Raw genomic sequence first — 12,817 nt, 5'->3', positions numbered from 1 at the left:
TATTTACAGAAGGGTGCATGTTGTTATCCGGAATTGACGTTACGGAGCAGAAAGTGGAACACGCAATTGGTGAATGGTTGCGTCATTCTGGAGATCGTCTTAAAGCAGAATTGGAGAAGAAGGAGAAGCAGAAGAAGCATAAATAATAATTATGTGTACTGATTTGTAAATCTAAAAAAATTGAATTCGTTGACAATAAATATGAAATTCCATAATGTGACTAAAAACTGCGACATTTATTCCTCCAGAGCATGTCTTCTCAAATATCCACATGATATCCCCAGGAAGTCCACGTCTGGCTTTTTTTAAATTTATGGACAACCAGTGGACGTCTGGTGGATCCTCCACTGCTACTCCTTCTAACGCGAAATAGGGAGCTCCTATGGATCGAGTTTGGACAAAACATGTCATGATTCTGACATCCCTGGTACCAACTTAGATCCCGGACATTACATCTTGAGGTTATCTCAGGGATAACAGTACGTTGCATGGGTATGTAACTCAGGTATTAGATAAATCATTATTTTCCTGTCGGTAATGATGTAAATAAATATTTCTATACTTTTCTTTAAATTAAACCCAATAATCTGCGATTTATTGCATAAAAGTCACAAAATAAGGGGCATCCGCAAAAGTGGGTGTGAATCAGAGACCTGCAACCCCATAAAAAGACAGGGGGCGTTACAAGGAATTCGCTTGCTACTCAAAATCGAGAATTTAAGGAACAATGCTCCGCACAGCTTATTGATACCGATGTCAATCCATTTTACCTAAGAATATGGATGTCGATGGAAATTGGGCCCGGGAAAGAATATCGATTTTTTACATTTGTTGATATTACCCATCTCTGTGCAAATGTACGAGTATACATATTTAGATCGGTGAGTCACATATTTTCGATTCAACCCATTAACTATTATCAAAATTTCCAAAGCCTTCTTGACAATGGAGTTGATAACGGGATTAAAGCTCGTTTAATCATTTATTACAGAATGCCTTGTTAAGCTGGAACTCACCTTTTACAAACGAGGCGAGATTTAAATGATTAGTTGGATTTCCCCGTAATCAATCGTGTACCCATTTACAACTAACATTTAACATGCAAGAGATAGCCTCAATTAAGTAATTTGTCTACCGTGGCATCAGCACAATGCGAGCGCCACTAATGACAATAATCCCACTGACAACATTGCAATCTCTATTTTCACTAAAGCCAGGCAGCTCTTGAACAATAAATAGCCTAAAATTGGGTACAACCTGGACAGTTGTACTTGAAGCAGATTGCATTAGTACGATTTTTGATGTCGTTTTTTAATATTTACCCAACTTTATGTCAGCATTGTTAAATAACTTTGTAAAATGAAGTGTCAGAAATTTTTTGGTTTCTTACTTTTGTCGTCAATGGGTAACACATGAATTCAATTTGCGTTGGCCAATTCCTGGAAAACGTTAGAAATACAAAAAAAAATAATTTTTTTTCAGGTCTCGCCCAAGAATGCTACCCAGACGAGGAACGAATCGATTGTCATCCCGACATGGGTGACACACCGGAACGGTGCGCTGCCCGAGGTTGCATTTACTGTGATGCTCATGTCCCTAACCAAAACGTTCCAATCTGCTATCTCCCACGAGACTACAGCTACTTTATGGTGGGATTGCCGGAACAAATTGAAGACGGGTTCAGGTAATCAAACTCATTGACTATGTCCAGAATTGCCCTCAGTGAATACCTACAAACGATATATTTCATCACAAATCGTATTATTAAATTCGCTTTCAGAGTGAATCTTGTTCGAAGATCGACGGACACCATGTTCGGGGGTGACTCTGCCAACCTCACTCTCATCGCTGAATTCCAGTCGGATTACAGACTACGCATTAAGGTTATCTTTCATATATGTGGTTTTAGCGGGTTATCCGTTTATCCGTATTAACTTACATGTTCCCCCTGTCTCCAGATAACGGATGGAACTCCCCGTTGGGAAGTTCCACTTCGGATAGATCCACCATCTGGTGGAAACCAAAATCCCCTTTATGGCATTCGATTCACTAATATCCCCGCGTTTTCTTTTAAAATTTTGCGTCGAGCAACAGGCACAACTTTGTTTGACACTTCGCTGGGAGGATTCACATTTGCGGATCAGTTTCTTCAAATGGGAATTAAACTCCCGTCTCGAAATGTGTATGGAATTGGGGAAAATGAACAACCCACTTTCCGACATTCTTTCGAAAAGTGGCCGAGATGGGTCCTTTGGGCTAAGGGTCTTCCACCTTCGGTAAATATTTCGACTATTTTATAAACAGTAGATTTTAAATTTGAATACAGGTTATGGTTTCGGTATCTAGTATGATGCCTCTCTCTACGGAGTTCATCCCCACTACACGGTTCTGGAAGAGGATGGAAATGCTCACTCTGTTGTCATCGTCAATAGCAATGCTCAAGGTAAGGTTTCCTCAAATTATTCTTGAGCTAGTATGTTATTCTGGTAAAATATTGTCGTTAAACTAAACAATGTTAATTTTCATACTTCTTCCAGAGTTTGTGATGCACCCACATCCCGGAATTGTGTATAGGACGATAGGTGGTATTTTCGACATATACATGTTTCTGGGACCCACTCCAGAAAATACAGTGGAACAGTATACCGAGGTATTTGATCAATTTAGACTACACATGTCTTGTATAGGTCGGCATAAGCATTTGACCAAATTTTCATGCTCCACTGTACATTCAAAGCGGTCGAAAGATTTCCCCTCCCACCGTATTGGTCTCTTGGATTTCAGCTCTGTCGTTTTGGATATGATCACATTGATAACCTAAGAACCGTCGTGGATCGGATGATCGCTTCCGAAATTCCTTACGTGAGTAAAAAAAAAAGTGATTGATAATACAAAGTAAATAGAAACGTTGCTATGATTAACAATTGTTATTTTAAATTCTAGGACGTACAATATGGCGACATTGGCATTATGGATAGACGATTAGATTTCACCGTCGACCCCATTAATTTTGCAGGGCTTGCCGAATACGTGACGGAATTGAGAACAAGAGGGATTAAGTTCATGACTATTTTGGTATGGAGGACTAAAAATAAACTTTTTCCGCATATATATATTTCGTCATTTGGGATCCGAATGGAATACAACCACTGACATTCAAAATATTAGGATCCCGCCATCAGTGTTGGAGAACCCGCCGGTACTTACCCAGCATTCGATCTTGGTCAGGAAATGGACGTCTGGATCAAAAAGTCGGATGGAACCCCGATGCGGGGTCGAGTTTGGCCTGAAGACCACGTATATTTTCCCGACTTCCATAAAAATGCCACTAGAGAGTGGTGGATTTACTTGATTAAACAGTTTCACGAGGAATTGGACTTTGATTCATTATGGATTGTAAGATTTCAGGATTGCCTGTGTAAAAGTATTTTATCAAATTTCCTCCATATTTGAAATTTCGGATATTTCTAGGATATGAATGAACCCGGTAATTTTGTTAACGGCGATATTGTGCAAGGTTGCCCCACCAATTCTATAAATCAACCTCCATACCTACCTCGTAAGTATTAGGCGACCTGCAAAGTTGTTAAATATTGATAACCGAACTATAATACACTTCTATCTAACTCATTCAATTTGAAGGAGTTCGGCAAAATTCACTGTATGATCACACCCTTTGCCCTGACCACATTGATTCTGCCGGTATTCACTACAACACGCACAATCTGTACGGTTGGTCAGAGTCGGAACCCACAGCTACGTAAATAACCAAAATTTAAACTTCACCACGGCTGAAAATTAAATACATATACCAAATTATTACTTTTTAATTCATTCTACCAGTGCAACTACGCAAGCCGTAGGAAAAAGGACGTTTGCCCTTTCGCGAGCCACCTTCCTTGGTTCCGGCCGTTGGGTAACGCACTGGTTAGGAGACAATTGGAGCAGTTGGGACAATCTGCACTTCTCCATCATAGGAATGTTACAGTTCAATCTGTTCAGGATACCATTTAATGGCCCAGATATATGTGGCCATCAATTGGATGCTACAGCAGAACTGTGTGGAAGATGGATGCAGCTTGGTGCTTTTTATCCCTTCTCAAGAAATCATAACGCGTATGGAAAATTGGTACGAAATTCAAATCAGTTTGCATTTAAGCGCTGAATTTAAATTCTAAGTTTTCAATTTATCGAGTCTAGGACCAAGACCCGGCGGCATTTAACGGCAGCATCATTGAAATTTCGAAAACAGCAATGTCCATCCGTTACCACCTCCTCCCATATTTGTACACCCTTCTCGCCCAACATTCCATGATAGGCGGCACAGTGGCACGCGCCCTTTGGGCGGAATTTCCTACCGATCCTGAAACAGCTGGGATAGATCGACAATTCATGTGGGGTTCCGGTCTACTTATAACTCCTGTGCTAGATGAAGGTGCAACCACACTACGAATATATATCCCTGATGCCCGTTTCTTTGATTACTTCACGGGTTGGGAAGTCCCGGTTAGGAAAGCATGGGATGAATTTCCTATTACCCCGGAAACAATTGCTTTGGACATCCGCGGTGGATCTATTCTTCCCACGCAAGGTCCTGCTGTAAATACAAATCTTGCCCGGCAAAATGAGCTGGGTTTAATTGTTGCCTTGGACGACCTGATGGAAGCAAAAGGAAGCTTTTACTATGACGCGGGAGACAATTTAGGTAATATTTGAGTTTACTCGGATCACGTGTAACTTGACATTTTGGCGGGAATGTTATAAAACAATGCTCAAATATTTTTTTAGATCCGATCGGTTCTGGAGAATATTTCTGGGCCGAAATTACGCAGGATCGATTTGTTGTCCTAAATTACACCGTAACCGTAAATGGTTATGCGGATATGAATCGTCAAGTTATGGGAAATATAACCGTGAATGGTGGCCCTGCAAGGACTAATATCCGTGTGAATGGTGTTGATCACACTGAATTTTTCATGACACCAGAAAGTCAACTTAACATTTACAACCTGGCTTTGGTGGCTAATGAAGATTTTATTGTAGAGATGTCATGAATCATTAAGCATACATAATAAATCATTTTAATAAATCATTGATTTGCTCATTTATTTTCATCTTTATTCACACACTCATAAAATTATTGATAAGTTGTAAGTATTTTAACATTCACAAATGTTGAAGGGGTTAGGACAATCAATTTTGATGCGATGCTCAGCATAGACTGATTTCCCACTATAGGGCCGTGTCCTGCTCATTCAAGTGAACAATCAGCAAATCGATTCCGATATCATTCTCAACACTTTTAGAAAAACGACATGTTTCATTATTTTATTCCTTAGCTCAAAATCGGTACATATTTATTCACATACCCGGTGTATTGAACTGTATCATTCGGAAGATGAGCGGTAAAAGGGTTGGAAACTGTCCAATATTGCGTTCCTGCCACTCTGTTCAGTCGCCAGTCGGCCGAGTTGTCTGCGCCAATCTGAAAACTCATCAAGGTTATGATTTACATCAGGTACTTATTTCACCTTAATCAGTGAACTACAAGCATGTAAAGTTATTTCAATTCAAAGTGCTGTATCGGCAATTTGGGAAAACGACCGATTGACAAAAATCTTCAAATTTACGAATTTTAGGGGAATGACCTTAAACATAATATTCTGCATTAATACGTATACTTAAATTCCATAGGGATAGTATAGGAATTAAATTTTCGACCGCATAAAGAGATGCCTTTTGCCCCATAAAAATATGTGTTTTGCCCTATATACTTTTTGCCCCAAAATAATATTTTTTTACCCCATAATAATTAAGTGATTCCCCTTAAATAAATAACTAGCCACTGATTAACATTTATGTACATCTAGCTTTTATTTAAATGAAAATAGTAAAATATATAAAACACTCATAATCAATTTCAATTTTAGACAGTAAGGAGGGTTTTTGAACACTTTGCTGGTCTTCCTCGGTTTCTTCTTTCTCCTAGGGGCACAGTTTTGGCTTTCGCAGACAATTCGAAAAGATTTAATTTTGAAGCGAGTCCTACAATATGTTTGCAACTATATGATTTTAGAAAGAACGGGCAGCTACATATAGATTCTTCCCAAGAATTTGGTTGAAATTTTAGCATCCAGAGCCGGTTCATAGTCTCGGTATGCGTGTTAAAACTTTTCCAAGAGCATCGTTCTATCATTCGATGATACTTATATATGTCACATTCCTTTAACTTTGGCTGACCAATGGAGGATATAAAGTGGACTATGTTATCATCAGTACTAAGAAATTTAATATCGGGCTTTTTTAGAAGCCAATTAAATGCAGCCGTCTGAATTGCTAAATTGATGGTCACAGTTTTTGAAAATAATTTGCAATCCGGTAATTCCGGGGACCTTTCTAGTGACCAATTTCGGCATTGCTTTAACATGACTTGAAACAATTGGCCCATAGGTAGACGCTATCGAAATGTACCCTGTTGTTTTATCCATCGGTTGGTAGCATCATGTCCATTGTTGGTAGATGGATGCCCAATTGCTCTTCCCTCGTACCCGCCACTCCTTTGTTGTAGGTGCTCGTCGTTAAAATATGATACAAAACCTCCCGCAATAGACTCATATTTCTTTATCCATAACTACTTGGCAGCTTCGAAATCTTTGCTTGACCTTGCTAATTGTAACTGCGTAATATCATTCTTCATGTTTCTCCATAGTTCTTTATCTCGTACAAGATTTTGTTTTGAAACTACATTCTTCTGTAAGTGAAACCAACAGTGTACTCTGATATATTCTGAGCCTTATGCTTCTTCAAACCCTGACGTAATAGCTACAGCAGAATCAGTGATAAGTACGTTGGGGGTGTAGCCGGGCAAGGTGGTTTTGATTGCACTAAAATTAAATGCATAATCCTGTTGAGTTTCTCCTTTCGCTACACCAAAGAATATAGGATGGAACTTTTTGTCCTTGTCAGATATTCCAATGACGTTTAGGGGAAATCCTTCCCAGCAAAGTTTGTAGGTCGTCTCATAATGAATACCAGTAGATTAACTCAACAGTTGTAGCGAACGAGGCTTTGACATTAAGACGCCGAACCACTTGTCTTCATAATCAAAACTACTGGCGACTACGAATGCTTTATCTTGGTCATCAGGAGGCGTTGACAGTTTGGTGGATTCTGCTTCCAAAGACCAATTGAAACAATGGTTGGACAATGCACTTTTCGGTGTTTGGCTAAAAATTTGCTAATTGTGTTTTGGTTGGAGGATTGATGCTGTTATCTATTAGAGCTTGTCGAATCATTTTTGGCTGGTTAATCCCACTTCGCAGAAGCTTGCTTATTTCAAATTTTATTCCACTGTAAATTCCTAGCAAATAAATAGCCGATAAGTAGAATAGGTTTTTTTACTGTCTTAACCGAAGAAACTCGCCACATTTGTCCTTAGGAGCATGGTCATGTTCTCCAGATGTACTTTCTACTATTGCGTTTGAATTGTTCAATGGCAACATGATTCGGCATTTACTTGTGCAAGAATCCTTATCTCGGCAAACATACGTAAATATTATACTGTGCACTGCCTCATACTTTGATTTATACACCCAGGTATTTTTTGACTTTACAAATTTTGCAGCGTCGTCTTTGCAATCAAAAACTTCCTCTACTCTCCAAGTTACGATTTTTCTTTTTCTAACTGGTCGGGGTTGAAAATCTTCTGAGTCGTCTGAACTGCTTCCGGATGAATATCTCAGTTTGTGATTTTTGTGAAGGCATTTTCGCACGTTTACAATTTTTTAACAATTTTAAGAGTAGACTTATCGGAAGACAATAATTTTAAATTAAAAGTTTGTGAAAACATTGGTTAAAACAACATGGATACAAGATAAAAGATAGAAGATACAAGATAGTATCTTTATTTTGTATCTTGACCACCTGATCGAAAAGTATCTTGTATCTTTTATCTTGTATCTTGTTGCAGATGAAAAGTATCGTCTGTAACTATCTTATCTACATGAAGCCCGACAGAAATGTATCTTAAGATACTTTACAAGATACAAGATACTTTTTTCAAAAATGTGTGAAAATTGTTGAATTTATGGAATTTATTCGATAAATTAAGTTTTTTCTCACGACAACTAATGGTCAGCCAACTTAAAGTAATGTTATCTACCCAAAATTTTGTATTTGCTATTGAATAAGAACATATAATTGAAGTATTCGTTTACACACATGTACATAATACTATTATTTTGCAAACATTACAATACAAATGCATATATGCATGCATGCATAGTGTGTACATATATACATACAAATAATAGTTGCCAATTTATGCAAAAATGTTACATAATACTACGCAGGTCCACAATCTAAGAGTAGGATGTGGCAAAAAACATTATGCACTCCTCAAGTACATCTATGTAAATATAGGCAGTCGAAATTTAAAAAATTTTTTGATTCAAAAAATTTGAAGTTTTAACTGTGATTACTAAATATTTTGAATTTTACATTCGAATTGCATTAAATTTATTTGAGGGTTCGATTGTTCCACCTTATGTACATGTTGAAAAACTGCAAGTATCTTGTCAAATATTAAAAGTATCTTAAGATACATATCTTGTATCTTGTATCTTAACTACTTCATCTGGAGAAAAGTATCTTGTATCTTTTATCTTGTGTACGTAAACAAGAAGTATCTTATATCTTGTATCTTTTATCTCGTCGGAAAAAATATCTTCATTTTGTATCTTGTATCTTATGGACAAAGTATCTTGTCTACCCCTGGCCGTTTGTAGAAAATCAAAAAGTGCAATAAGGTCGCTTTACTTGTAAATAGGCCTATGATCTGAGGGAGTTGATACCTCATCCATCGCCTTGTGGGAGGTGGTCGTGGTAAATTGTGTCATTCTCATCTTCTCTTGGACGCCATCCAAATTCTGGGACACACCTCATTTTTACTCCGAGTTGAAAATTTTAGATGGATCACCAAAACCACTGTTTACCTTAACCCGTACAGTCAAGACGGGATCCTTTCGGAACTGAAAGATTCCAACCCTAGAGTTTCTACAATTAATAACTTATTACAAACTGCAGCGGATGGAATGAACTCTGAGTTTGTTGTGTTTAAGGTAGTGATGTTTATACATATTTACTTCTTTAAATAAAAGCGCAATAAGTTAACTAAAAAATTTCTTCCGGAATCTTGCAGTTATTCTTTTTCCTCTTCTATGCGGCGTTTGGTTCATTATTTCCATTTTCGGCCTTACATTTTAAACAACTCGGCCTCAATGGGGCGCAGGTCGGTGTGTTGGTTGGACTAAGGAGGGGAGCTTCACCATCTGCCAATCACCGATCCCGTTGCCCTTTGCATATGTTGCAGTACCCGATGAGTGTATTAAAACCCCCAAGTGGTTTTATTCCATAGCCCCATTTGCACCCGCCACACCCACTGGCATAGGCGAAAAACACTTAAAATGCCCTGTTTTTAGTGGTTTCAACCTTCGCCAAAAATCCAGTTTTGAACCAATTTGGAAAATTTTTGCAATTTCGTGATCCCAGATAGTTGCTTTATCGAATCCAATATCAAGCTCAACTTTTTTGAAATTTTCATTTTTTCGAACACATACCCCTGCTCAGGAAAATATCAAAAATATGCAAAGTTTTTAAAAACTTGAGTTTGATGTTGGATATGACAGAACAACTATCTGGGATCATGAAAATGCAAAAATTATCCAAATCGGACCAAAATTGAATTTTTGGCAGGTATTTGAATATGGCGATTTTAGTATTTTCGCCCCTTTCAGTGGGTGTGGCGGGCGCAAATGGCGCTATGGAATAAAACCACTTGGGGGTTTTAGTACACTCATCGGGTACTGCAACATATCCAAAGGGCAACGGGATCGGTGATTGGCAGGTGGTGAAGCTCCCCCCCTAAGACCATTCATAATATATTATTTTTATGTTTATAGAATATGTTTTGGCGTACTTAGTGAAGTCAAATATTCAAGGAGGATGGGGTTTTTGAGCAGGCTACATATGTAACTGCATACATTTCTTTTTAGTTTGTTGGTGTTTTTAACAAGTAAATACTTCAAGCAATTATTAACATGCCGGATTTTATTTACTCATGATTTTCATTGAATGCATACATATGTCTTAAACAATACTAGCTATCAACAAATGAGTTTCATTCGTTCAACATATTTTGTCCAGAAAACTTATCGATATCATAGTATTCGCTATTGTATCGTGCGTTACATCCTTGGATTAGAGACCTTATTTCCTTTCCTGCTAAATTTGTGTATCGTATAAGTTCTGTGGTTGAGAAACATGTCGAATTTCCAGTAAAATCGTCATTCACAAAGCCTGTCCAGCTCGATCTACCTGTGAGAACCAAATTGGTAGGAATAAATCCAAAGTTTGTCGCTGCCAAGGATGTATAAGTAAGCTCGATCCCATCCAGCTGAGCACCAGGAGTAGGTCCACTGTATATTGAAACGGACGGTGTTGTTGTTTCCAGGGGTCCCATATACCTCAAAGATAATGTGGTTGCCAATGCAATATTCCCGCACCGGGGTTGGGCATTTGCGATACCGCCGCCAAACGTAAATGAACTAGTGTAATTTCTTTGCTCAAATGCTCGCCAACTGTATAAATGTTAAACAAATTGTATCATGACAACATAATGTATCTTGAGAATGAATAATCAGTTTATCATATAAAACAAGTTAGTTAATATAGTTGACTTAGTTAAACGGGAACATTTTGTGTCATCCTTATGGCCTTTGCATGATGCCGTTTTAATATGTATGCAAACCCAGACGTAAGCATGTGGATGGTAATTTCGACCAAAATTATTTCGGTAAAATATAACCTCCACCCTCGCTACCTTACAAAAATACCGACATCGTACACCTATCCTATCCCACCACCGACCTCTGTATTAACAATATTGATTGATTGATTAAGCCTTATTCAAGTGTCTAGCAAGTTCATAGTCATAAATGACAAATGCTCTTCCACAAAATTTTTTTGCAAATTTTTTTGCAGTGATGCAAAAAAAATATTTCAATAAAATATACTAATACTAAACCATTACAAGCAGTATATCGTAGTTGATTAAAAAGGTAATAAAATAATAATAGAATAATAAAATAAAATACGCCGATATAAGACGGATACATATCCAAACAACATTGGGAAAATAGAGTTAACATTCTGTTTCATTAACGTGTATCATGCGTATCATTGATGTTGTTATCCTATACCAAACTTATTATTCAGTTCACACAATATGTCATTTATATGTTCTGTTGTGAAAATCACACACGTTGACCTGCATATTACATAACGGGAGTAGAATTCGAGCAAGTTTACGGAATAACTTTTCATAGTTTATAGAATTGTTGTTCATATTGACAAAAGCTGGTACACAATTCGGGCAGGCCCATACTTTATGTTTATGCAAGTATAAGAAACACATAATGTATTTATTTATAAATAATCCTTACAATCCCATATAGCAATGTGATTTCACTTCTCCCAACAGGACCGAGTAATGTGGCGAGAGGTCTGGCTCTTTTGTACGGAATCGAAACGCATTCCCTTCCTGGTTAGGTTCCGTGTAGAGTGTTATCTCCTGCACGTAACCGACCGCAAAATTCAAACAGGCGGCCAACCAAAGTAGTGGCAGCAACATTTCAATAACGCTTGTCCGAAACTTAAATGATGACATTTTCAAGAACGGGTTGCATTTTATGCTTATGCTTGGTTTCGTCATTGGCATAAAATTCGGCGAAATTATTCGCAATTATATAAATAAATATGTCCTTGGTCAGATAAATCTTGATGTCAAGTGCTGATTGTGCTTTTTAATTAAAATATGACAGAATAATTTATTGTTGGGTTTTCCAAGTATCTACTTTACTGGATAAATTCAAGGTTGCCTTCTGATAAATCTTATTTATTGTTACAAGGTGCCCTGATAAATCATAAAAATCGTAATTTAGACATTATTTTATTACGAATCAATTATCGCATAAAGCTGACAATTCGAATTATGCAATATGTCAGTCTTATATTGTCAAGAAGTTAAAAACGCTGATTTCTAAATTCGTAGATAAATATTTTGTTAACAAATCTAATAGCAACACAAGACAAATATTCGCTACACCCTGATCATTTGTATTTATCTGAAAACACTCAACGCGCCATTATATAACATTCATTCGCAGTTGAGCTTATACCAATATTAAATTTACAATAGATTAGAGAGAGCCTGAAGTTTATCAAGTGGAATTGATTGAACTGACAGAAATCAGACACGTACATGGACCATTTTACGATGGAATTACCTATCTGTATACATACTTTATATTGGATAGAGCTGTTTTTCGCTGATATCAATGACAACGTCTCAAACGCCAACATTAATTTTTTTTATCAAGCATGGAATTTAAGTTTATATAATTTGTGTACAAACTGAATGCAATGAATTCTATACAAGTATGTAGAAAGATAAAATATTGGTCACGGGGCATTGATAGGTAGTCGAGAAAGAGGAATATCTGGGCGCAACCATTTTAATACAATGGTTTTCCTTGCATGGTACATATTCTTGTGCACATATGTCATTTCGGAACAGAGTTGGGAGATTAGACCAGTTTGGGATTAAGGATTGGGATTAGTTAAATTCGCGGGATTAGATTATTTCTCGATTAGTTATTTATTAAATATGTCGGGATTGGGGATTAAGGATTAGAATATAATAAAATCTGGATTAGATTAGGGATTAGGGATTAGAATATAACCAATCCGGATTAGATTT

At 37.3% G+C, this 12,817-nt stretch overlaps 2 protein-coding genes across 2 annotated transcripts; one reads left to right on the top strand and one right to left on the bottom strand.

Moving 5' to 3' along the window:
• The first annotated feature begins 2,538 nt into the window (after positions 1-2,538).
• On the top strand, positions 2,539-5,090 carry LOC110848346 (maltase-glucoamylase, intestinal). Its single transcript, XM_035851555.1, has 9 exons — positions 2,539-2,650; positions 2,738-2,862; positions 2,944-3,075; positions 3,169-3,396; positions 3,472-3,559; positions 3,643-3,760; positions 3,844-4,129; positions 4,201-4,705; positions 4,789-5,090. The coding sequence occupies exons 2-9, from the start codon at positions 2,839-2,841 to the stop codon at positions 5,052-5,054; spliced, it is 1,647 nt and encodes a 548-aa protein (XP_035707448.1). The 5' UTR covers positions 2,539-2,650; positions 2,738-2,838; the 3' UTR covers positions 5,055-5,090.
• Positions 5,091-10,089: 4,999 nt separating this feature from the next.
• LOC110848907 lies at positions 10,090-11,754 on the bottom strand. The gene is made up of 2 exons (XM_022096257.2): positions 11,502-11,754; positions 10,090-10,637 (listed from the first exon to the last, which is right to left on the bottom strand). The coding sequence occupies exons 1-2, from the start codon at positions 11,723-11,725 to the stop codon at positions 10,178-10,180; spliced, it is 684 nt and encodes a 227-aa protein (XP_021951949.2). The 5' UTR covers positions 11,726-11,754; the 3' UTR covers positions 10,090-10,177.
• Positions 11,755-12,817: the final 1,063 nt, after the last annotated feature.

This window comes from Folsomia candida, unplaced genomic scaffold, assembly GCF_002217175.1.
Source record: "Folsomia candida strain VU population unplaced genomic scaffold, ASM221717v1 Fcan01_Sc004, whole genome shotgun sequence".
In the NCBI taxonomy this organism is placed as follows: Eukaryota; Metazoa; Arthropoda; class Collembola; order Entomobryomorpha; family Isotomidae; genus Folsomia; species Folsomia candida.
Note: the sequence above shows the minus strand (reverse complement) of the source record. Positions and strands in the feature narration are given on the sequence as shown.